Here is a 25,117-nt window from a genome sequence, read left to right as displayed (position 1 = left end):
CCTTATTGTTGTTATAAATACTAATAACAAGAAAGATTAAAGACAAGTCGGATTTTTGTAAATGATGAATGAAAGTGAAGCACAGCAGATGAAGGACTATGTTAACACATCCATCTGACAGCAGTAGAATTAGCTGCAGGTGCTGAGTGGAAGCTCCTGTTCCTGTGTGAGGACAAAGCGGTCCCAGAGCTTGCATTTAAACCCTTATCCCTTAAACGAGGCACTACTGCAGCTCCAAGTGGGCATCCACACGGAGTTACACTAGTTACTGAATGGGAGGGTGCCGGGACAATTGGAATTAGGTCATTGTGACAGCACACTTGACCAATGTTCAGCAGTAAGGCTGGAACCTGTAACGTTATAATGATGCAGTCTTCTTCCAAATAGCTCTGGCTCCATCTAGTGGAGACATCAGGGAATTGTATTTTAGGTCTATAGGTTGGATCTTCAGCTCAGCTTATCTGTCAAACACTGTGTTAAAATTGAAAATCTGCACTTTATATTTTAATTGTTTGAATTAAAATAGTTAGATATTCAACTATTTACTTATGTGTTTATTGCCTGTGGACCCAACTAGGTCGGGAAATACTGAGATTAGATTTCAACATGAGGACACAGAAAAACGTAGTTTTTTTGTCTGTGAAGGTTCTCAGTCATCCAGGTCATCGTAGTGTAAGGAGCTTGGAAAGAAAAGCTCCAAGCTCCTTAGGCATTTTTTAAATTCCTGTTCTCCGTCTAGCGTGGTCATCAGAGCTAAAACTCTAATTAGACAAAATCTAACTCAAAGCCATTCAACAAGCTATCAACACATTACTTAGAAGCTCATTTGTCTCTACCCATCTTGCAGCCACTGTGTGGCTGTGGTCCTCCTTACAGGAAGAAAAAAAGCATAAAATAAATAAACTTTACCAGCCACAGAAACTTTACTCAGGAAAAAAATCTCAGTAAAAATCCAGGTTTATTACAACTTTTAAATATATGGGCCGTGTACACTGTGTGTGATCTGTTCAGTTCATTTCACACAAGAAAATTTTAAAAAAGCACAATAATCAGTTCATTAAGGAACCGAGTTAAACTGATACCCACACACAAAAACCCCAAATGGCACAAAGTAACAAATACACAACCAATAACAACAATATCGTCCTCTTTCACTGGCAAAAAGAAAATACTGGAAAAGAAAATCCTCGACTTCTGAAATTTGTAGTCTCTGTCCAAAACAGCAGGGATGGAAAAAAAAGAGAACTCCAACAAAAAGGAGAAGAGAAGTAAAAGAAGAATCAATATCTGTATTTTGTAGAGTAATCCTTGGGAGACACTACCAGACCTCGGCCTTTTCTTGCTCCTCGATACACAGTTTCAATAATGTCTATCATCTCCTGCTTGTCCTCCATTGTCCAGTTGATCTTGTTGTTGTTACCGGTGCCCAAATCAATCATGATGTGTTTGTTCCTGAAAATGGGATGAAATGAAGTTTGATGTCAAGTTCCTTTAAATCACATTTAAATACTAAAAACTGGGTTTCTATCTGTGTTCTAATGTGGAAAACAGATTAAAACTAAAAATTGAAGTTGTTGTTTTTTTTCCTTTTGAAATTTCAGTGACATAATGTGAATTATTACGAGTGTTCTTCTTTTAATTTTTATAATTATGGTCTTCAGTCAAAAACAAATAACTGTCCATCTGTCTAGTTTGATACAGCCAATCACAATCATGAGGAAGACTGCTGATAGATGATGCTCCTGATGATGATCAGAGCATAAACTATAGGAATACAACCAGCTGGCAGCCAGGTGAGTCGACTTGCCTTCAGCTTTTGACAAAGGCTACGTCCACACGTACACGGGTATTTTTGAAAACGGAGATTTTCCGTTTTCGTTTTAAAAAATAATCCCGTCCACACGTAAAGGCAGAAATGAAGGAAAACGCTGCTATGAACATGCCAAAGCAACAGGTGGCGATATATTCCTGACCGTGTAGAAATGTTGGCCAATCAGAAGTCTAGAAGCCTCGGTGGGAAAAAGTAAACAAAGCTGGGGCATAGAAGCAGAACCGAGTCGTATGTGTGGAGGGACAGTAACTGTGTGTATATGTAAGCATTTAAACACTGCAGAGAGTAGAATTAACAGTAACAGTATTGTAGAAATTCATTTCACCGAAACAATAACGTGGCGCACAGTGTGACGTCAAAAAAGGCGCACACCTTTGACGCTGCGTTTTCTCCGTTTTTCTCGTCCACACGTAAATGCAAAAACTGAGTTTTCAAAAATATCCACCCTGGCTGGAATTTTAAAAAATCTCCGATTTCAGTGACCGAAAACGGCGTTTACGTGTGGACGAAAGGTGCAAACGCATAGAAAAATCTGCGTCTTCAAAAATACCCGGGTACGTGTGGACGTAGCCAAAGACTCATTCAAACTGATGGCAACATGCTGGCAACCTGTCTGCATTTACAAATTAGACAGCACGTATTTACAAACATACGGCAATCTCTCAGAGTGTGACTGCTCATTCAAGTCGAACAGCAACTGTTTGCATAAAGGTTGCCTCCCATCAGGTACCTTGTCGCCTTACAATCAAAAAGTGATTGCTTGTTCTGCGGGGACAGCTGCGTTAAGATAAGCGTGTCCAGTGTTTCGGTTAAGTTTTCTCGGGACCGTCATGCATGAGATATGTCCTCTTGTTCAAAGTATTCCCAGAGTATGTTAACTTCTTTATTAAAATATCAGTATCTGGTGTTTTCCCCCACGCACCCTCATACCTTTCTAGTAGAGTCTTCTGGTCTGTTTATTTAATGTGTTGTGAGGTTGATGTGAAGCAGAGTCCAGGAGAGCACAGCTGAGCACTTTTAGTGTTGAAAGAAGTGGATTGTACACTTCATTTATGTAAGGATAATGACTGCACTCACTTATCAAGAAAAAAAGATTTTGCAGTTTTGTTAATCTGATTAGCTTTAATAATTAATAACCTGAGTGCCTTTCAGCAATGCCAGTCTACTAAATAACAACAACAGTGACAGAATGCAGAGCTGGCACTGACAGCCTCACCTGAAGAAGAACATGACAGTGCAGGGGTCGTACAACTCGTACATCTTGTTGAAATCTGGTACTTCCGTGATGTCCACCAGGTAAATGACTGCAAAATTCTTAACCTGTCAAGGCACAGATATAAAAACCATGAGTTCAGAAAAACAAAGTAAATACAGACACACACAAAAAAAAAAAAAAAGAAGAAAAGTGTTGCTCTTATGGGTAGCAAGGTTACATCTGGAAAATCATCAACAAATTGCTACCTCAGAGCCAAATCCTCTAGCAAAAGCCTTGGTTGTACAATCAGCAATAATCTTCCATGACCAGTCAATGTAGTACGGAGCCTCCGGGCCCCTTTAAGAGGCATTAAAAAGTCTCAAAGAAAAAAAAATCTGGGTGGGTTTAAATAAATAAATAAATACTAAACAGGGGCGCCGGTTTAGCTCTGTTGGTAAGCAGGCCTGTGGCCAGATAGCAGCAGGCCTGGGTTCCAGTCTGACCTGTGGCCCTTTGCTGCATGTCCACTTTCCTGTCTAGCGATCTGTCTCTATCCATTAAAGGCTAAAAGGCCAAAAAAACCAAAACAAAACTAAATTTAATCTATGGGAGAATTCAGTAATATTGAATCAAACTGCACTGACACTGCAGTTATCATAGCGAAAATGTAGCTAAGTGCACTTTTTTCCCCTCTTCTTGACTTGTTGTATCCATAACACTGCTCTCAAGGAGTGACCCAGAAACATGGGTGAAGTTGGCTCTCTGAACTGAGTAATTAATAAAGTCACACTGTCTTTTATGGCTACTTTTCCCTCCGGGTTTTGAGTTTACAAGTGAAAGAATAAAAACTGTTGCCACACTGACTAACATATATCAGCAAATTACTGGAGGTAACTTGCTGAAACTCAAAGACTTGGGAAAAACCTGAACCATGAAAACAAACAAAATTACCAAAACAAAGACGACTCAGGAGAGGGAGGGGGGGAAGTGCCAGCATTACATTTGTATAAATTATAGGCTCTACAAAATTTCACCTCTTAAGTTGAAATTAACAGTAAGAGAAAGACTTGCATTTAGAATGATTATTTGCAGGATAGAAAAATCACTACATCCCAGAATAAGACCCCACCAAAGATGCTGAGCATATATTTTCAATTTGTAAGTTTTTATGTCTTATTTAAATGTTACAATAAATGGTAAAATAGTCCACGTATTGACCTTAAAGTATATTAAATTTTATCAGCTTAACACTCAGGTAATATTACATTAAACCCCCACAAATAGCGCCCTCTACAGGAGTTCAGATAAGAAACATAAGCTAGCAAACAGTGGCCTTTTTAAACTACTCAGACCTTTTCCGCGATGCTGTAAAGAACTTCGTCCATCTTCATACATGTCGGGTCCCAATCGTGTCCGAAACGGATAACCAGGACTCGGTCCTCCTCAGACAGGATGGCTTGGTCGACCTGCCAGCCGTTGTGGAGATGTGGTAGCATGTACGACATGTTGATCCAAAGTTGTTGATTCCTAAGCTGCAAATAAATACGTTTCATTACAACAGTAGCAAATGTGTAATATATTATAAATTACATCCAATAAAACCTCTGCGTTTGTTCGTGTTAGTCATAACAGGCAGTAAGCCTGCTGCTAACGGGGCAGTCTGGGTTGAGGTTAGCAAGGAAAAATCTGGAAGGAGAAATAGTGAGCCCTGCATGAAAAGAAGTGAACAAAATTCGGAAACACTTACCTAAAAATGTAAATAAATCCGTGTTATTGGGCCACGTATGTGGTAAAAACGCAATTCGCAACTCTAAGAAAGAGAAACTTTGTTGAATAATACAGCCGCTGTGTACTTTGTCGCAGAAGGTTCGCTTCTAGGCGCGTGGCGTCATCAATTCAGCGCCAGACGTGTTTACGTCACGTCCGTGTGTACGTTTTAGTCAGATGCAGCCAGATTTTAAGTTTTTCCTTAGTGAATTATACTGTAAGACGTCCTGACCCTATAGTTTAGACCCTATACTTTAGGTAACCTCTGATTTTCATTTATGAGACTTCCAAAATCAGATTTCAGGAAATCTTTCCTTTCCAGCTGCAACATGGAAGAATTTTCTTAATATTAACTGGAAGCAGGGGCATTTCCGGGATTCTTTTTTTAATGGGGTGGCACAGGGGGTTGGTGGGGTGTGGGAGTCATAGGAATTCAGAAAATCCAATCCGAGACAACTTGTCACTTGTTTCTACGTCTTTCTTTTCAGGTAATTTTAGGGTTTCCACACCTGCCAAACCTCGATGTAGCCAAAGTCACCCATCTACAATTTAGACAACAGCAAATACAGCCACATTTTTACTGCCTTTGTTAAGTTTAAAAAAAAAAAAAAAGAATAATAATATAACATGAGTTTTAATTAGTTGTCAAAAATACAGAGAGCTACTTTTTATTTTTGTTTAGAGTACCTTTCAGAGCCTGTACTTTTTTTTTTAACTTTGAGTAAGGACATTGAATGAGTATGTTAATATTTACTAGAGCATTTTTAAATACAACTATCTGTATTTCTACTTAAGTAATGAATGTGTGTGAAGAAGAGGAGCAAACAAATTTCAGATAAGTCAGAGCCACCCCACTCCTATAGCCCCGCCCCATCTGGAAGAACTTTTGGTCTTTACCAGTGATTGTAGAAGACAGGTTTATACTGTGGTTGCAGTGAAAAACATTACACAGTTACAGGTCCCTGCACAAAAGTACTTTCAGACAAATAAGGTTCAGATGAGCTTCATTTAAGGTGATTTACCCAGTGAAACATTTCTATAAAGGTTTGAGAATGACATAGTACTGTGGGCTAATTACTGAAACTTGTTCCCATCTATTTTGGTCTTATCTTGATATCTTGATGCATGCTCAATCATCCGGGTAAGTAAATCCCAAAGGCTGATTCTGTGTATCTGGACGTAGCGTTTTCAGTGGGAGAAACATTTCATCACTCATCCAAGTAACTTCTTCAATCTCAGCTGACTGCAGGATTCCCCAATCTTATAAACAGTTCATTGTATAACAACTGAAACTAGCACCACTGAAGGGACAATGGGTGGGAGGTCAGTTCCTTGATCATTAATATGCAAACAACTACTGATCAAAGACCACTGATCAATGGCCATGAGTAGAGAGTTGATAGAGAGCTGAGACTGAAGAAGTCACTTGGATGAGTGACGAAATGTTTCTCCCACTGAAAACTCTACGTCCAGATGAACAGAATCAACCTTTGGGATCTATTTTGGTCCTTTCATTTTACACATGGGCTGTGAAAAGGTGTTTATGTTTCATAGTTGATAACATTTTATTAGATTTAATTTTTATTATTATAGTAACATTACATTTGGTTACTGTTTAATGTGACTAAGGCACAGCTGCATTTTATCTACTTTATTACATCATATCAAATGCTCCTCCTTGAAAATGTATCCAAAAGTTGATTGTAACACAAGTATAAACCATTAACTCACCGAATGTGTTTGATTGAACTTAGATCGATAGATAGAGGTATACATGCATACAGTAGTATGTGGATTCGTTTTTTGGACTCACGTAAGGAGACTTTCAGGATTCCTAGAACTTTGTTTTAAAGCTGTCTAATCTTGGTGGAGGTAAACTACTATCATCAGCAAGTATTGTCATATTTTAATTTGTTGTCCTTTGCCCTCATATGAAAATACCTTCTCTGGCACGCATACATTTCATTACCAAACACTCTGTAACCAATGAAAAGATTGCAAGTCCTCAGACAAACAAATAACTCCTGGCTCTTCATGCCTCTGCTCACTGACTTCTAAACAGGTATCACACATCATCCCTGCATTTTTTAAGCTGCTAGTTTTAGTACTTACTGTCAAAAGTAATGGTGCCATTAAGATTTTAATTTTTCTCAACAATTAAAACAACAAAATAATGTTTGCGGGATAAACTGCAGATGTTATGTAATACCTTTGCGTGATTGTAAGTAAGTACAGCTGTCGGTTGGAAAGAATGCAAACTTCACACTTTATACGACTTTTTAATTGGAGGACGAGTGTAAAGACACAAATGTACATTAACAGTTCTCATGCAGGAAAAAGACACAAAGACAAAACATTTATTGTTGTGCAACTCATCACAGTACAAACAGAAAGAACATTGACTGAAAAGGTTCAAAGGTTATAGAAAAACTTTCCAGTCTATCACATAGCAGCACATTATGGCACTCTTTTAGAGAGAGAGAGAAAGAGAGAGAGCGAGCATGAATCACCATTAGATATGTTACAACCCAACTTTAAAAAACAAAACAAAAAAAAAAACCCACAACTAAACTACGCAATCACAGTAATGTGGTTCTAAATGGCCGAGTGGTAATCGTCCAACTATTTCACGTTAGACTGCTTGGTCTATGACACATGATTGTTTACCAAACAATATCAACAGCCTATTTTGCAATAACATTGAAATCTGCTTCCTTACGTCAACACTGCAATCATCCCTTAAAGCTGATAAAGACATTTTTCTCCTCCCCAGTCCCTGTGGCTGCTTTTCATATTGCACAACATCAGCCTTCTCATCGTCTCTCTCCACAGTCTGTTGGCCTCCGTCCCTCCTGAAGAGATGTCGGTCTTAGAAGTCCTCTCCTATAAAAACCACGCCCAGCTCAACAAAAAAAAAACAAATCAAAAACACAGCCCAGCTCATGAATCTTCTTTAGGCCAGTAGGTGACACGAGGGATGTCACATATTTTGAAATGACTCCACCGGTGCGGCTCCTTGAACATTTCACTTCACCTAAGGAGGCATATCCAAAGTCCATGAGGCAATGTGAAAACTCTGCACACAATAATGTCTTATAATCCCTGAGGAGCGCTGATGCGTGACTGGAAAAGACAGTGTTGGGATGAGGTCAGGGCACACAGTCGATCCCAGTGATGTACTGTGGTAGTGGACATTTGCAGCTCCTAGTCGCTGGGATGTTCCGGGCAGGAGCGATTCACCTCAAACCACGCGTCTATACACCTGCAACAGTAACAAGGAGGCTTGATTCAAACGGAGCTGGAAACATATTTAGTGTTTGTGAACACAACAAATGGAACCAGCTCGAAGTAAAAAAAAAAACCAAAATATTTTTATGTATATTTTAATTTGTATATTTTTTAAGTTAAAAATGGAAAATAAAATATTATCACAACAATTATGAAGAACTTATTCACTTATGCCAATGTGCTTGTGTATCGTTTTGTTCCTCTCACTGATTATTATTTTTTAGGATCTATATGGAAAAGCTGTAATTCTTGTTCTTAGAACCAATGAGGTTAATGTAAATATTATGCTTGTTTCAACTCCACATTTTTATTCTTGGACCCCTCTAGTGTATCTTGGCATTGCTCCCAGTCAAAACACTTGGCCTTATCTCAGATTGTTATGCGGCCCCCTAGTCCAGCCTCTGCATGGAACAGCTCATGCTATCCCCAGGCTTCCTTCAGGCCCCACTTCACTGAAAGTTTTCCCGATTGGTCACCTTCTGAAAGCCTGCAGAGGGGACAGCACCCAGTCGCTGTTGGCACTGTTTATTCCTCTCGCTGGCTTAAAGGTTCCTAAACAAAACTGTAGCACTACTAACTAAATTCCCATTCCTGATTGGGAATGGGGCTTTCTCACGACCTTCTGTACACGTTTGAGCCCAGATCTGATCTGAGCACCTGCACCAACAAAGGGAACAGCAGGATCTCTCTGTACATATTACAGCCTTTACATGCTAACTGTGGGACATACATAGCTCTACAGCTGATGATAGGTGTCCATCTAAGAAAAGTGCTAACATGCAGATTAAAAAGAAAAGAGCCTGTTGTTAGGAAATGTCAATATGAAATAGTGAAAACATTTGTATAGTGTTTCCTTGTAACATCTGCTTTTTGAATGCTTTAATGCATTAAATGCTTATAAAACCACCAAAGCGGACTGATCAGTGAGGGATATTCTGCTAAGGTTGGTGACAAGTTAGCATCATTTTGTTCGAAAAGTGAAAAACAGCTAGCCTGGTTTTAGTCCAACCTAACAAAAGAACACACACAACGCACACCAAAACAACCGCACTGAGACCCGTGGAGGTCCACCTCCAAACAAACTCCACAGCGGTTAGTTTATGGTGTGATCCTAGCAAACTACAAGGTGTATGCTGCAGGTTTGAGTTAAATGCTTTCTTGTAGCCAGGTAGGTTTTGCATTCTGGGATGCTGCAAGGTACCATAAATGTCCAAAATACACAAACGCAGGGTTTGGGTTAGCAACTAGCTGTGAAATTAATGTAAATTCTTCATGTTATCCACAAGACCACAACACAGCACCTTCTTCCAGTATTTACTATTCTTGCTCCAGACCTTTTTGTTGTGATGTATTTTAGTTCAGAGTTTGCTTTGAGTTTTTCTTTGTGAAAACAAACCAAACCACAGGAAAAAGCTACAAGTTTCCAAACTTATCAACTGATTTGGATCAGATCGAACGAACTATAGGTGCAGGAACGCACCTTACATATCACCAGACTAGCTGCAAGTAATAGTTTCATAATTTTATGATTTCTGCGAGAAAACTAAGAATGCTTTCCATTTACAGGATCTTTTTCTTTTAATCTGACAGGTTCAAACTTGTCGGTGCTATATAATCAAATAGACCAGGTAATGGTAAAAGCTAGAAAGAAAGAAAAATTAAGATTACACTATCTTATCTTAAAGATTAGAAGCAGGGTGAAATTGCTAGACTGGCTGCTAGCCACTATTACGTAACTACTTATGTCTTAGTTTTTTGAAAATGCATAGACAATAAGAGGTGCAGTATTTTACAGGATGCATTAAAGTTTCACAGCCTGTTTTTAAACTGCTTTCTGTATTTTTTTTCTAAGCTGGCTTTACATTAATGTAGTCTATAGGTTTAAACATGAGTGCTTTATTATCTTCCCATCTAACAACAACAACAACAACAACAAATGGCCTTTTGAGCATTAATTGGTATGTTTATTTATATTGTGCATATACGTACTACAGGTTTAAAATTAGAGGTATGCATTAGTCAAAGTATTTCCAGCTGATTCTGTTTATCTGTGTGTGTTTGTGCACATTAGCTACCCTTTATGGTAGATGCAGAGGCAAGGCAGTCTGGCAATGGTGTCTCCTTGCTCCAGCTCGTCTAAACAGATGGCACATTCCCCAGAGTCTCTGGACAGGATGTCCTCTGAGAAAGACAATACAAACACAGACCAAATGAGCAAAAAGCTGCCTCGCACACCAAATCGAATCTTCACTTCACCGAATCCCGCACAACCATCTGTTTAACCTTTGATACCAGAATACCTGCTATCATCTGTGCGGAAATGTGCTGCTTTTTGGGCTGAATGTAATTTCACTTTTTATTCTCCAGTTCCTCTGTATGAAAATGTGAAGGTGTAGTTTAATAATGGAGGTGAAAACTAAACACCAGTACATTACAGCTTTTTGCACCAATAAATTGCTACTTACACAGTAATGACCATTACAATAATTATATTTCAGTGGTTTCTAATGTCAGAATTAAAAATGAGGAAAAATAACGACAAACAAGATAAAGCTTAGACATCACATGATGATTAAATTTCTAAAATTGAAAAATATTTTGACATTTATTCGAGGAAAATTGATATTTTGATTCTAGCTATTTGTCGATCTATCATTAGGATTATCTCAGCATTTATAATTGTCGCAAAATGAAACTGAAAAAAAAAACTGAAGACAACGTGGGAGAAACACCCTTCAACCATGTTACGAATGTTGGCGTGGCATAGGTTGTCCACCAGGGGGCACTCTAATACTTGAAACGGGACAATTATCCGAGAGGCGTTGGGCAAGGGAAAACAAGTAATTGGCGACTTGTAAAAATAAAGCAAGATTATTTTTAAATCGCATTGTCATTTTGTCTTTGTAAGAACTTAAAACAAAAGAAACAACAAATATTATGGAAATCTTTTTGTGTGCCTATTTATCGGGATTTTAAATCACCAAATATCGGCATTGGTCTGACAGTCTTATCAGTCAGGCTCTAGCGCTTATATTTATAGTACAAAAAGATTTATTTTAAAAAGGTAAAAACAGGGGCACTGGTTTAGCTCAGTGGGCTTTTAGGCAACCATACGCATGGTTTCCACCGTAAATATCAGTTAGCTGTAACCACAGAAGCCAGGGCCGTTACAGTAACCTTTAGAACAGCTGTACATCAGTGCAGCAGGTTGAGACCTTAAACGACTACAGCATTTTATTACAATGTAGAATTGCTACATTACTTAAGGACACAATTTTAATGATCTTGCTTTGTCACGTGCAGTTTCATTTAATAATTAGCAGTGGGCAACAAAATAACAGTCTTGAAGACGTTCAGAATCTCCCCCTCAGTCTTACTGTTGTAGGTGAGGCGCGTCTTGCTGAAACACATGAGCAGGTGCTTCTCGATTTCATCCGACGCCATGAACTTGGAGCAAACGGGACAGTGGAAGCCTGGAGGGGAAAAAACGCAAAGAGAAAACATTAAGGGACCCTGATGTGGCAGTGCACCGCTCATAACCTCATATTGATATGTACACATGGCAGGACGTGGGACTGTTGGCTTGTGCTTAATCTTGTGACCTACGGGACCTTTTGACTGCACGAACTCAAATCTCCCATAAACTAACAATCTGCTTACCTCACACAGTTTGCAGATGTCACTGCAGCGCTGCAAACTTACTGCAAGCGCACACTTAAACACAGATGTGATCTTTACTGCAAAAGCATCTATAAAACATGCGATTGGCCGATCGCTTGCTTCCTTCTGACCCCCTGTATCTGCACAGCTGCACAAAGATTAATAGGCCAAGAACCGCTCGACGTTAGATAAGCTTACCTCCAGGCCTGAGATAAAGTCTCAGACCTGCAGAGTTCCAGTCATGTGGTTCTCGTGAGTGAAGATTATTGATGGTGCGATTAATGATTACATTTCCTCATCGGGGGAATTATATGCCGGTAAGGAAAAAGGAAGAGAAGAGGGCAGGAACACAGCTGGATATGGAGATCATGTCACAACTTTTTAGGCCTCTAACAAAAAACCTAGAAAACTCAATTCAACCTGTGCTTAAACAGCTTTTGAGCTGTCAGCAACACTGGTGTTTAAAGGCTCTCTGAATGTTACGTTATGTTAGTTTGACTCCCGCTTTTGTTGCAGGTTGGGCCCAGTGAGACACCCCTTCAGTTGAGAAACAGCAAGACCTGCGGATTCAGGAAGTTTGTTGTGTGTGTGTGTGCAAGTGTGTGTTTCTGTCAAGCAATATGTAACCAGCAGGAAGCTCTTATCTGCTGACCTACATAGTGCACTACTCTTCCCTCTCATAGCCAGAGTGACAAAACAGGCTGGTGTTGCAAAACAAAGAAGCAGTAGAAGAAGAAAGAGCCCCCCCAACAAAAAAAAAAGGAAAAAAAAGAAAGCGTGGTGCAGCAGAGCCACCTGTGGCTGGAATAAAAGTGCAGAAGTGCAAAACAAAGGGCTCAGTCATCAGACGGCCTTAACCATATGCCAGGTATCGCATGTCAAATGGAAAAATAATAAGTAACTCTGACACCAAAATTACACATACAACTTTGGAGATGAAACTGAGAAATAATGATAGGGTACCTTACATTAAATAGAAATTTAAGTCATAATAACGTAGCTCGGATATGCAGTGTGGGCAGTTGTGTGCTGCAGGATTTTAAATGTTGATTAGAATCGTTAGAATAATGAGTGGTAATATCAGAGAAGGCGAAATGCACTGCATAAAACGATATTAAAGCTATACTGACACTGCGGAAGTGCACCTCGAGTACAAAGAGGAAATCAGTGCATTAAAAATCCAAGTGTGCACTGAGCAATAATGGGCCTGGGCTCTCCAGGTGTACTTTTATAAATTTGCGCCTTACCCCCGAGCAGGCGTGAGGACAGTTCGGCCGGCAGGGACCCTATAAGCAGCCGGTGTCCCTCTGGGGGCAGCTGGCCCTCATCGTCACCATCTGTGCCGTCGAGGCTCTGGTTGCCGCCGGCCGGTATGTTGAGCCCAGAATTTGTTGGCCCTCCACTCGTGAACCGGATTCTTGGGCCATCGGGTCCATTTGTGTACCTGAACCCCGCAAACCTTTCTCCTCTGCTGGAATTTCCAGATGGAAGATCGGAGCTGGAATAAGCTCGAGTTCTGCTGTCAAACACAGGGCTGCTCTGCTTGGCCCCCATACTGCCGCAAGTTTTAGGGGTTTTGTTTGTCAGTGCGTTTTTCTTTCTTAAAGAAGTTTTTTTTAGCCACGACACATGATCACAGCGAGCCCCGGAGAGTCGAAAACAACAAAGGAAATGCAGCCAAACAAGTATGCAGCGATACAGCCGAGGTTATTCAACATGTCAAAGTTTCACAGTGCGCACTGTGCGTAAAGTGCGCACTCACTGACGCAAAAATTCCTTTCCAAAGGTTCTTTTTTTCTTTTTCCTCTTCGTTTCAAAGTCCTCCCCCTTTGTTCCAACAGCAGATGTATTAAAAAAAAAAGAGAGAGAAAATCTCTTAAGTAACAAGGTTTGTGTTTCTTCGCTTTAGCCGAGAACACACGCACAAGCGTTGACCCCAAAGCTCGTCTGGTTTCAAGTTTGTTTTTGTGTTCAACTGTGGTGTCTGGAAAGAAAAATATAAGCAGGGATTTCCCTCCTCTTCCGGTAAGCCAACGCTGTCAGCCGTAATCAACTCCACCGAACACAGTACGTTTTCTTTCAAAGTAAAAGCATCCAATTGTTCAATTTGACAGATAGTGATTCCTTTTATTTACTCTATGAAGGTTGTACACAAGTTGTGTGCCACGCTTTGCAGCAGCTTAATTTATTACATGAAGTTGAGTGACACACAACTGACCCAATAAGAAGTACAGTACCTGCCGTCAAAGGGGGAATTACCAGGACTGTAACTACTGAATTTTATTGCTGCGTGTATTTTTGCTGGAAATTTCACTTCTAGGGGTATTATTTTGAAAAGTAGCATTTTACTGTCATAGTTTGTCCAGCTGATGTTAGATTTTAAACAATTTCATTCACTGTTGAGCAGTTTTTGTGGGTAAGCTCATATTTTCCTCCTATGTGAAATCTTAACCAGAAAAATACACAACCCTGCCTCTATAACTGTTACAAATACTCAAATGTATCCTATAAATGTGCACGTGGTGACAAGACAGAAAAAGGCACCTTTGCAATGACTTCTGTGCTTTTAATTTGAATACTAAACCACTACTTCCTGTCAGCGATTCCTTTTTCAGTCCGAAGCTTAACTCGGCCCTGAGTGGCTGCGTGACGTCAACCCCAGTAACACCAGCAGGCCTTTGGCACAGCAGCAGGTCACCAGTCCACTCTGATATGAAATGCCCTCCATATTTGTTTGAGATTAAAGAAAAAAACAGCTGTCGGGACACTCTGTTCACACTGTTTATTGACCAGTTTCACACACATGAGGACAAACAAAAGATACACTGAATGAGGAACGCCCAGGCAACAAAGAAGACAAAACTGTACAAGCAAAAAAAAGTAAATGGGTAAAAGGTCTGAAAGAGTCTTGCATGTAGATCTAGTGGTTGAAGGCAGCTGTGGGTGGGCGTGGGTGGCCTGATGCGTTGCAGTGCATCAGGTGTGACACTACAATACTGAGGTTAGAAAGTAACAAGGCTAAGCTGAGGGTGGCTAACAACAAATATGTTCCCCCTTCCCTGTGATACCACTCAGGGGTCTGGGTGTGTGCCCTTATTACATTTATGATGATGTACAAGCTTTAAAGAAGGTATCTCCTCAGATGCTGCCAAGAAAAGAGGGCAAAGTGTGAACCACCAACAACCAGGAAGACTACTGGATACAAGAACTTGGAAGGGGGCAGTCTGGGACACCCAGTCTGGGTAAGGGCTTATCAAGCTGCAGCATGGGTCATAGCTGTGACGGTCATACCATAATTACATGATTAAAACATCCTCATAAAGTGACTTGAAAGTCTTTTGAGGTGTGCTGCATTTGGAAACATTAACACAAACACACCTTGGGGATGGGGGTGGGTGGGGGAGGAAAGGTTCCATGCTACTGTAAAGCTGCGCACTTTGATTTCCACGCGAGGAGCGACTGTAAAACGTCTTTAAAACGGTTTCCTATATGACTTCTCTAAGCGTGTGTTTAAAACAGGGAAGGGTCTGAGAGCCGTTTTTCAGTTCCCTCCCTCTTTCCCTCCATGAGGTGGAAAATGAACTTTGCTAGAGCGCCGATTGCCTCATGTTGCCACAAACCGTTAGTTTTCACCCCTGCGTATGTCAGGTAAAGAAAGCAGGCTATCTGCAACATTCATCTCCCCGTTTGAGAGGGGGTTGGTGGTGGGGGGGAGTGGGTATTGCGGTAACATCTGACTGTATTCCTGCGTAAGAAACAGCTGAGGCTGATGTAATACTGCTGTGCTGTGGAACTTTAACTAACCAGATGGTGAATGATTGAGATACTTGCATTGTACATGGCTACTGCTCACGTAGCCTCCAAATTTTTGTGTAAGTGTGTTCATTTTATTTTGAGAGGCGAAGGGGAGGGGGCTGAAAAAAAGTGCCGCAGCGTGCACTCTTTGGGAAGCAAAGCCACTGAGACATTCAAGAACATGGCGGTGCAATTTTTTTGTTTTGTTTTGTTTTTTTGTTTTTTTTAAAGCAAGTTCACTTTAAATATGTACGAATGTGTGTCATTAGGTGATTGGGCTTAATGTGTTGAGGCCCGGGCTTCTCCTTGGGCATTATCACTGCTGGCTGACCCCCATCTGCTGGTGGTCGGGCCCGGGTTCCCCCTCCATGTCAGCGTGGTAATGCTCAAAACTGTCGTCCTCTAAGTCTGGGAGACCCAGCAGCTAACAGAGACAGGGAGGAAGAGAATGCAGTGTTAGACCATGAAGTGTGTTTACGTTGTCTCTCTCTCTTTTTTGCTAACTAACATCACAAAGCAAACAAACTCAGTGTCTTTCAGAAGAAGCCTTTATGTCAGCGGTCTAGTTTCTCTCTCTTCCACTAAATAAACAATCCTTCCAATTCTGCTCAGTTATTCCTTGATTCACTGCTGAAAAACACACCTTGCAGTGGGAGCGTTATATAATATGATACCCTTATCACGTCTGTGCAGTTACAGCCAGAAGGCAGTGAGCTCAGTTTAGCATAAAGACTGGAAACAGCAGGAACAGCCCAACTCTACCTCGAAACAAGTAACACATTATGTAAAGCTTTTTTTGGAAACTAAACATTTTTCATTTCTTTGACTTTTTCTCCAGTTGTGACTTGATACAAAACGCCTTTTTCTCTTGTGTAACTTACTATCATCTAAATGTGTCTCCAAGCCTCACCAGTTTCAGGTTTGTAGAGTTATTTATTAACATTGATTAAAATATTATAAAATTAAACATTTTCATGCAATTTTTTTTACATACACTTTTTTAAAAAAGGCAAAAAATGTCCTGGTAATATTCTGCTAGTACATTATCCATTTTTTTACGCAGGCTTCCATAAATGGTAAATGTTAAATTCAATGTGTGGAATAGAATACGTGAAAATATCCGTAAAAAATTAAAACGGTACATTGTACTGTACCTTTACAGATATTCTTACTGTGTAAGTACGGTGTAAAGCGTTAAATTTAGCGACAGCTGTTCAAATGAAATTCACCTGATTGATATACACTCAGTTTAATCCAAATTTATTTTCTTTCATGATTAATTATTTGAATAAATCTTTGATTTGATATATTTCAGATGCATTTTACACAAAATTATTGCTTCACATTTGTGACGGCAAAGAAGCGCTGTCGCTAAGAGTAGTGAAACTTGCAATACTTAAGTAAATAGATAAATGGATTTTTGTTTTTGTGATGATAACCTCCAAGCAGTAACAGCCCGATCCGGCGGGGAGGTGTGGGAAGCCAGATCGGGCGCCCCCCTTCCAGCTCTCCTATCTTGTCCCTCTTGTCTTACTTCTCTCCATCACCTTTTCTATCCCTTTAAAGAAGTTAGGCTCTATAAATGCTAAAGAGTTAAGTATTATTTCTCAGTTGCAGTGAATAGATAGGATAAAATAAACTGTAGGAAACTAAAAAGAAGAAAGAATAAGACAAATAACAATTTCACATAAACCAGTGACACACTCCTGATCAACCCTGGCAGGGCCTCCTTGGATGAGGGTGTCTAGTGATAATGGCCGAAACACCCGATGAATCCAAGGTCCACTACTGACGATGTGTCCCAAATCTTAATACGATAACCTAGATCAGATCTCTAATCCCCCCCAAAAAATGGCAGGTTAGCTTGGGTAAAAGACCGAAAGTTGAGGCACACAATGATGTGTGCTGCTGGTAAAGTTTCTGGGCTGCCTTTCCTCATAACAGCCATCCCTCAAGATTCTCACCATTTAAAGCAAAGCAGTATTAGGAACTACAACATCTAGTCCTTTTACTGAATGATTTTTAAAAACTGATTACTGCTTGTTACACCTTTTAAATATGTTATTTACCAAAAAACTGCTTCAGATTTACATTTGGGGAAATAAAGATCATTTCTCTTATTCCTGAGAGACAAGAAAATTGCACAAATGCACAAAATCCTCGAGTGATAAACAAGCCAACAGTGAAATGTCTGATTTCTAAGAGTATGTGTTGTGATGATTTTGAGAGAGAACAGAATTTTTCAGGACTGCAAAAGACGCAGCAAACAGAGCCGTGGCTGATGCAGTGTGTTGGGTACAAAAACCAAAAGTGAAACGCGACCCCGGGAACATCCCCGCTTCTGTTCCTTACAGGCCTGAAGGATGTGAAGACTTTCTCCAGCACCTCCAGCAGAGTCTTCTTCCCGCAGGATGAGATGTAGTCCTGGGCCAGCTGGAGGAAGGGAAGGCAGTCCTCGCTCTCACTCCACACATGCTGCACACACAGATCATGAAAATCTTTCAATTTCTGTCCATGCACTTTAAACACAATAGAGCACATGATGTAACAGTGTCACACTTCCTCCACTGGTGTAGCCTCATGTGGGCTGTACACAACTTAATTAATGGATAAGTGAGCAAAACTGAGTCACAGGAGATTCAGCACAGGAAAAAAAAACAGAGCAATGCAACTAAATCTGAGAAAGACATGTTGTCATGATCTTTGTGTTGATACACGGTCTGTTGTTTTAATCCTCAGTGTTTCTTTTGCTTTTTGGGGGGATTTTTACTTCCTCACACTGCTTCAGTAATGTTGAGGTTCAGACTTTACATCATGACCGATTTTGTGTTTTACCGCATGGTCAGTGTGTTTGGGATCAGTGCCATGCTTCAGATATGTTTTACATACAGTTTAGTTGGTATTTTATGTTAAATAAAAATCTCACTGTGCTTTTTTGTTTTCACAATTCCATCAGTTTTGACAAGATCCCAAACACCACTGGCTGAAATGATGCACCACATCATGACGGAGCCTCCACCGTGTTTCACAGATGGCCGCAGATGCTCACTGTTGTGCCGCTCTCATGACTTCCTCCAGGCTGCTAGCAACAAACTGCCTAAAGATGCCATTTAAAATTGGTTCTTTGCTAAGTGTCCTGTCACATGTAGGGGTGACACTGGTTTGTCCTTTGAGTTAGGTTCTGTTTTTGATGCTCAGTGTTAAAAACATACCTCTGAAAATGAAACACGGACTGGACTGAAAGTGAGTAAAAAAGCAGCTGAGGTCCAAAGAAATCCTGGAGAACTGCTACTCAAGATCACATTAAAACATTTTTGGCTCCTAAAAAGCAAAATGTAATCAGATGAGGGTGGCTTGAGGCTTTTGTACAGACTTCTTGAGATCAGACTACTACACAATTCCCATCTCTGTGAATTAGATACAATCTTCTTAGACAATAAAATGGTAAATGGCCTGCATTTGTATAGCGCTTTTCTAGTCCCTAAGGACCCCAAAGCGCTTCACACTACATTCAGTCATTCACACATTCACACACACATTCATACACTGGCGATGGCAAGCTACAATAAAGACAATAACTGCCTTACATTGTCTGTATTTTAGGTCAAAACGCACAAACCACAGGTGCAGTTTCGAGTCGGGATCAGTTTACAGCGTGGGCTGACAGTTTAGGCACACCTCAATGGAAATGGAAGCGAGTGTGTTTATGGTCAGCACAAAAGCACGGTGAATTATCACCATGTAAATCTGATACATCAGATGTACGAGTTCCACGCCGATTAAAATCAGCTTCCTCATGAGCACATACTGTCGGCCACCTCAAAGCCTTTACAGGAATTGTTAGATAAATACTGATGACAAAGCCCATTGGAGCTGCTCTATTTGGCTCATGTTTATAGTTATAGTTTAATTAGAGTCTAAAGGCCACTGTGTTAAGTTATGTATTAGGCAATGTCGTCCGCTAAACCAAATCAAATGTGCAGAATGACATGGCAAAAAAGGAGCAGATGCAAAACAAACACAAAAAGTTGTTTTACATGCAGCCGTGAGGCTTTGTTGGTTGGTTGGTTATTGCAGCATTTGTGGTACAGTGATCATCGTTATCCTAACATCCTGGGGAAAAAGACAATGAAATTTAATCTCAGTTGAAAACTGAAATCCCTTGAGTACTTCATTATACTGCGTCATCTGTTGATTAGTCCCTTAAAATCTCATCAAAAACTATCTTAATGTCATCACTGCTGATGAGTCAGTGAAAATTCAAGATAAGAACTGCAAGAGTCAAGAGAGAGAGAGCGATTCATGTGAAATGGTGCGAAACAGCCCAGGAGGGGGGAATGGGACGGACTCTCACATCAGCCAGCGTCTCCACTGAAACAGCTGACCCCACCCACCAAGCACAGCTGTGTGCGTGACTCTGTAATTGATTGTACGGCAGCTACAGCTCTGATAAGCAGAGGGGCGTCTGTGGAGTCACGTGGAACGTTCAATTCTTCTTGTTTTTCAGCAGCTGAACGCCACAACGGGTGATGTGGATTGCTAAAAACAAACACTACTGTATCATATCCAGAGGGAAATTACAGGGAAGGAAACAAATTATCGTTATGGTTATTGTTATGGTGCAGCTAGGTGACAAGATGATGCCCTGCATGTGTGTGTGTGTGTGTGTGTGTGTGTGTGTGTGTGTGTGTGTGTGTGTGGGAGAGAGAGAGAGAATCAGAGAAAAACAGCATGTGAGACGTCCTGCTCATAGCAGTATTGATCGCGGGGAGAGTAACTAGATCTCAAGAGTCCTGCAGAGAGACAGAGAGTTATTCAAGCTTATTTAAATGTGCATAGCAGACGCTGAACTGTTAGTGTGTGTGTGTGTGTGTGTGTGTGTGTGTGTGTGTGTGTGTGTGTGTGTGTGTGTGTGTGTGTGTGTGTGTGTGTGTTAAAAACAGAGAGAGAGAGTGGCAGGCCTGCAGCAGTTGGCGAGCACCAGATTAAAAAGCTGTAGAAAACTGTGAGCTGAGAGAGAAACAGAGAGAAAAAAGGAAGTTGGTGCTAAAAGACATCGAGTCACATGATGCATTTAAGCACCTGCGCTTTATGTGTGTCTGTGTGTGTCAGAGAGACTGGGTAATTAATTGTGCAGCAGCTATAAACGTCACAGTTTCTTCACGCACAGCTATGGAAAACCCCGGCTCTAATGCTGCTCTCCTGTCTGCAGGATAGTCCAGACGATGCTTGCAAACACACACAACGCAGACAGGGACATAATGTGATATTGACCGAGCAGACGCCCTGGCTCCTGGGTCATCACCATCTGCTCCCCGCCCTGTTGGCCCCTGTCACTGAGCAGGAGGAGCGAGGAGGGCGGGCCTGGCCTCTGGGGCTTTAGGAGTCATAACGCCACCACTGCAGCACACTGATATATGATACAGCTATGCTTCAAGACAGCATGTGGCTGATCACAGCAGCGCTGGAGCTACAAAGACACTGAGCTCACAGCATAGCTGCAGTGTGGTTGGAGGTTTGGGGCTTTTAATGAGCCCATCTAGTTTCTTTAGAGTGGTTAGTGCACGCTGTTTTTAAAGCAGAGTCTCTTGTTTAGCAGGGGCGTATCCAGGATTTTTAAAAATGTGGTGGCACGGGGGCCAAACGAGTCACGGCGGCCCCATCAAAAAATGGCAGTTGCTTCGAAGCACAACATTCAACTGCAAAGAAACTGAGCTAAAAATTTCTCACTCTTGTCTTATTTTTAAGTTCACTTTTGAAAAGTAATGAAGAGAAGGAAGGATGGGTGGTTCTTCAACCACGCCCCTTTTATTTAGGACCTTTTCAGAGAAAACACCAGGAATCAGTGTTTCATAGCAGTCACAGCTGTTTGGATTATCTTCTAAGGAGGCACATTTAGTCAAAGTAAATCAAGTGTTAGAAATAAAACGTCAACTGGTAAACTTTGCCGTCTCTAGACAAACATTTCTAATAAGAGTAGGCTTAACCTGAAACCCAGCAGCAATAACTCTTTCAAAATAAAGGCATGATGGCAAAAATGTAAAATATTTTTTGCATTTGTGACAACAAGCACTGGCCTTTAAAGTTTTTCAAGTAATAAAATTGCCTTCAAATAAGGGGAAAACATAAACGCTCGAAATAGGAAGCTTTTATTTTTATTTCTAAATCAATTTCAATTTAGAAATAAAAATGAACTGTTTAGTGTCGCAAAATCCACATGATGGCGACGGCTTTTATTATGAAAGTCATAAGGCTTTCCTGTTTTGTGCCCATAGCAGAGTTGATTATATGTTGGATAAATAAGCAACATATACACTTTGAGGGGAAAGAAGGGCGGTTGGAGGAGGGGTGGGTGAGGTGCACCCAAACTGAAATGACATCATCCCCTCCTCTCCTCTCCCACATCCATCAGCTAGAAAACCCGGGCCGAACGCACCTCCAGCCGAACCTCGACACACCTAGGAGAGAGCGCGCAGAGACGAGGCCTTGCAGGAGATCGAGCACTTACAAAGCTGTCGGTGCCGCCGGGACACAGCACGTAGAAAGAGACGCCGGGCTCTGCGTAAAAGTCCAGCCGCCTCTCGTCGTCCTCCTCGGCGAAGATGAGGTCGAAGGGGTTACCGGAGCACCACTTCTCCGCCGCCTCCACCAGATGCTTGAACTCCATCCTCTGTTATCCGCTCTGCGGTGTCCCTGGTGTCTCTGTCTCTTTGGCCGTCGCGGCGATGATGCTCAAGACGCAAAATAGGCCTAACAGCTGATTTGCCCGCAGCATCAGCAGCCTCCACTATACCGCATCTCCCTCAGTGCGCCTTCTGCATGGCCCGGGAATAAAGATAACGCTGTTGGCGCACACAGCCTAGCGGGGTCTGGCGCTCATCCGTGCTCAGAACCCCATTCCTCTCTTCCTCCTCACGTTATGAAATCAGCCCTTCGGTCGCATGCATGCATACGCAGGAGGACGCTGGAGAAAACGCGATGACGACGAGTGGAGCCGGGCAGCCGTCCATAACGGAGACGGTATAAGCCTAACCCTAACTTTCTCACTGCTGGCACAGGAGGATGACAACGCCAGCGAAGCGTTTAACCTGCTCTCATCACCCACAGAGCTGAGATCATGCGACAGCCTGCAAGTCCTGCCATACTTCCATATGAAAGAGTGTGAGGTCATCATATATTAATGGGCCATTGCTGCCATGACACAGTTACTGGTTTCTAGTGTGCAAGCAATAAAAACACAGACACACACACATTTTCTCCGGTTTTCCATCCAAACAGACTTCCAATTTTCGACATTATGCCAACTGCATCTCTTCTGAAGGCCACCTGATGTGACCGAAAGCACGTGAGCGCCCGTCATCTTAAAACGGGGTCAATTGTTAGATTTATGTCCCACCATGAAGTGGTATGTCCTCCCGAGACCCAGCCTATTCATTTATGTCCTCTGTAATGGACATTTGCTTTTGGGTCTATATTTTTTTGACTTATTTGAGCTACCGTACCAGGTCCTGATATTTGCTGTTTTAGCTCCAAAGAGGCAGGAAATCACAAGTTAAACTGAAAAATGCTTTATTTAAATAATGGAAATAGCTCACCTGATACAGACTCAATGCTGACTCATTTTTGCATTAAAAATGATTAAGCCATAATTATCACATTTGTTCATTTCACAATATCTGTTTTAGACAAAGGGAACTGTATGTGTCAGTCAAACTCAAAAAGAGCCACAAAATAAATAACCTGTTAAAAGTCAGAATGTCTTACATAGTAAGCACTGATCTTGCTATAATAATAAGCTGAAATAAGCACTATATCAGCTTTACTGGCAGCCAAAATAAGTGTAAAATATTTCCAAACTGTTCCATTTTCTTCTCTGTTTACTGATGACCCTTAAAAACTATACTGGCATGTAGCCCACACAGTACTGGGAACCACTCTTCTGCATAAACAGTGTGTCTACAGTGTTTCCATTAATCCAGCCCGCTTCCATTAGTGCCCCCCGCCGCCCAGTCTGACTCTGCCTGCTCCACGGAGTCCTCACCAACAGGGGGCGAGCGACACCCGTGAAACCAGTAACTGTTGTACCTCCCATAATGGGCTATGTCAAGTTGGAACGGGTCTAAGAGGAAGTCTGTTTGAGATAAAAGAATAATATTGGGGAAATTTGGTAGACTGCGACAAAAAACAATTATTTATATTTGTTTTAAAATTGACATGACCGAATATTATCAGCACATGGCTTACTTCAAATCCCACCTGTAGCATCCTGCTAATCTGATTCAGTCAGTAATGTTAAATAAATACAAAACATATTCAGTGATAAACTAATATTACAGTATGGGGATGTATCTGCAGGGTGTGGTTTGAAAGAATAAGTGAATAATAATAAATGAATAGATATAACACCACTGGATTACTGCAGATCATATCAGTGGGAATGTAACTTTCCTACACTGACTCTACTTGATATAGATTGTTTATTCAAATTCAAATATCCAGCAGATCATTTTAAAAAATAAGTATTCCTCCAGTCATAACCATAAATCAATTAATACAATAATTAAATTATATTAAAAAAAAATAGGGATAAAAACATTTAAAGATAGCAGAGGATAAAAGACTGTGGCAGTACCAGAAGTGTGAGTGAGAGAAGATGATTTGAGGGCTGCAAAGGTCCGCCCGGACTGCAGCATGGTGAGGAGAGCATTCTGCTCCTCTACCCAACCAGTAGGCTGTGGCGAGGATGTCTAATCTAACTATCAATTCAAATACTGTACTTTGTACTCTGTATCATTTGTTCAGTGCCTGGTCTTTGTAGATCAGTTGTGTTATGACAAGCCAGGGATTTTAAACATATTTTATTTCATGGGCAAAGGTGAGCAGATCAATCCAAATATTAATAGTATCAATAACAATGCTGGTTTTGGATCGATACTTTGTTTCTATCCTCTAAGTTCACTGAATTGTGTGAAGTCACTTCTTTGTGAATTAAAACATATACCATATATAAAAATATACATATAACGGTATATATATATCTACATGGTATCTCAAAGTCTTTTTGTGTTGACTGTCAGGTCTATTTTATTCATAGCTTATAGCACATGTAAACAACATACGTTGTGCTTTAGGGACAGGTACATTTACATATCAGGTCTCCAAAAATAAACAGTTTCAAAATGCATAAAACGCTGAAAGGTGTGTTTTTATTGTGTTAACTCGTTATTGTAGAATCACAGTGATTTAGTAGACATTAAAGTGTGTTCAGAATTTGCAAACTTCTGATGAGTCATAAATCATGATACACTGCTAAGCTGTCTTTAAAGATGAAAAGTATCAGTATCTGTATTGTTATCAGCAATACTGGCCCTATATTTACTTAGTATTACATAGTATTACTCTGTAGTATGAATGGCAATAGGGAACGTCTTTAAAGACGTGTAATTCTGGTAATTACCAGAAGAAAAAGCTGCTAAACAAATTAAAATACATTTAAAAGGTAAAGTATTTATGCCGTCCTTTGCATTTTCCAAAGCCGTCCAGTAGTCCGAAATGGAGTCTTTGCTTGGCTAATTCTGGCC

General features: G+C 40.8%; 3 protein-coding genes across 3 annotated transcripts; all 3 read right to left on the bottom strand.

The window, feature by feature from the left end:
- Positions 1-939: 939 nt before the first annotated feature.
- Positions 940-4,939, bottom strand: txnl4a (thioredoxin-like 4A). Its single transcript, XM_082521964.1, has 4 exons — positions 4,774-4,939; positions 4,379-4,558; positions 3,048-3,151; positions 940-1,452 (listed from the first exon to the last, which is right to left on the bottom strand). The coding sequence occupies exons 2-4, from the start codon at positions 4,529-4,531 to the stop codon at positions 1,281-1,283; spliced, it is 429 nt and encodes a 142-aa protein (XP_082378090.1). The 5' UTR covers positions 4,532-4,558; positions 4,774-4,939; the 3' UTR covers positions 940-1,280.
- Positions 4,940-7,056: 2,117 nt separating this feature from the next.
- On the bottom strand, positions 7,057-13,773 carry LOC309698740 (E3 ubiquitin-protein ligase znrf2-like). Its single transcript, XM_082521393.1, has 4 exons — positions 12,989-13,773; positions 11,459-11,554; positions 10,157-10,262; positions 7,057-8,055 (listed from the first exon to the last, which is right to left on the bottom strand). The coding sequence occupies exons 1-4, from the start codon at positions 13,293-13,295 to the stop codon at positions 7,998-8,000; spliced, it is 567 nt and encodes a 188-aa protein (XP_082377519.1). The 5' UTR covers positions 13,296-13,773; the 3' UTR covers positions 7,057-7,997.
- Positions 13,774-14,508: 735 nt separating this feature from the next.
- mturn (maturin, neural progenitor differentiation regulator homolog (Xenopus)) lies at positions 14,509-23,021 on the bottom strand. Its single transcript, XM_082521051.1, has 3 exons — positions 22,045-23,021; positions 17,889-18,011; positions 14,509-15,960 (listed from the first exon to the last, which is right to left on the bottom strand). Exons 1-3 carry the CDS (start codon positions 22,201-22,203, stop codon positions 15,853-15,855), a joined length of 390 nt encoding a protein of 129 aa, XP_082377177.1. The 5' UTR covers positions 22,204-23,021; the 3' UTR covers positions 14,509-15,852.
- Positions 23,022-25,117: the final 2,096 nt, after the last annotated feature.

The sequence above is a fragment of the Aulonocara stuartgranti genome (genome assembly GCF_965226115.1).
Source record: "Aulonocara stuartgranti genome assembly, chromosome: 22".
NCBI classification, from domain to species: domain Eukaryota; kingdom Metazoa; phylum Chordata; class Actinopteri; order Cichliformes; family Cichlidae; genus Aulonocara; species Aulonocara stuartgranti.
This window is presented reverse-complemented; position numbering and strand designations above follow the sequence as displayed.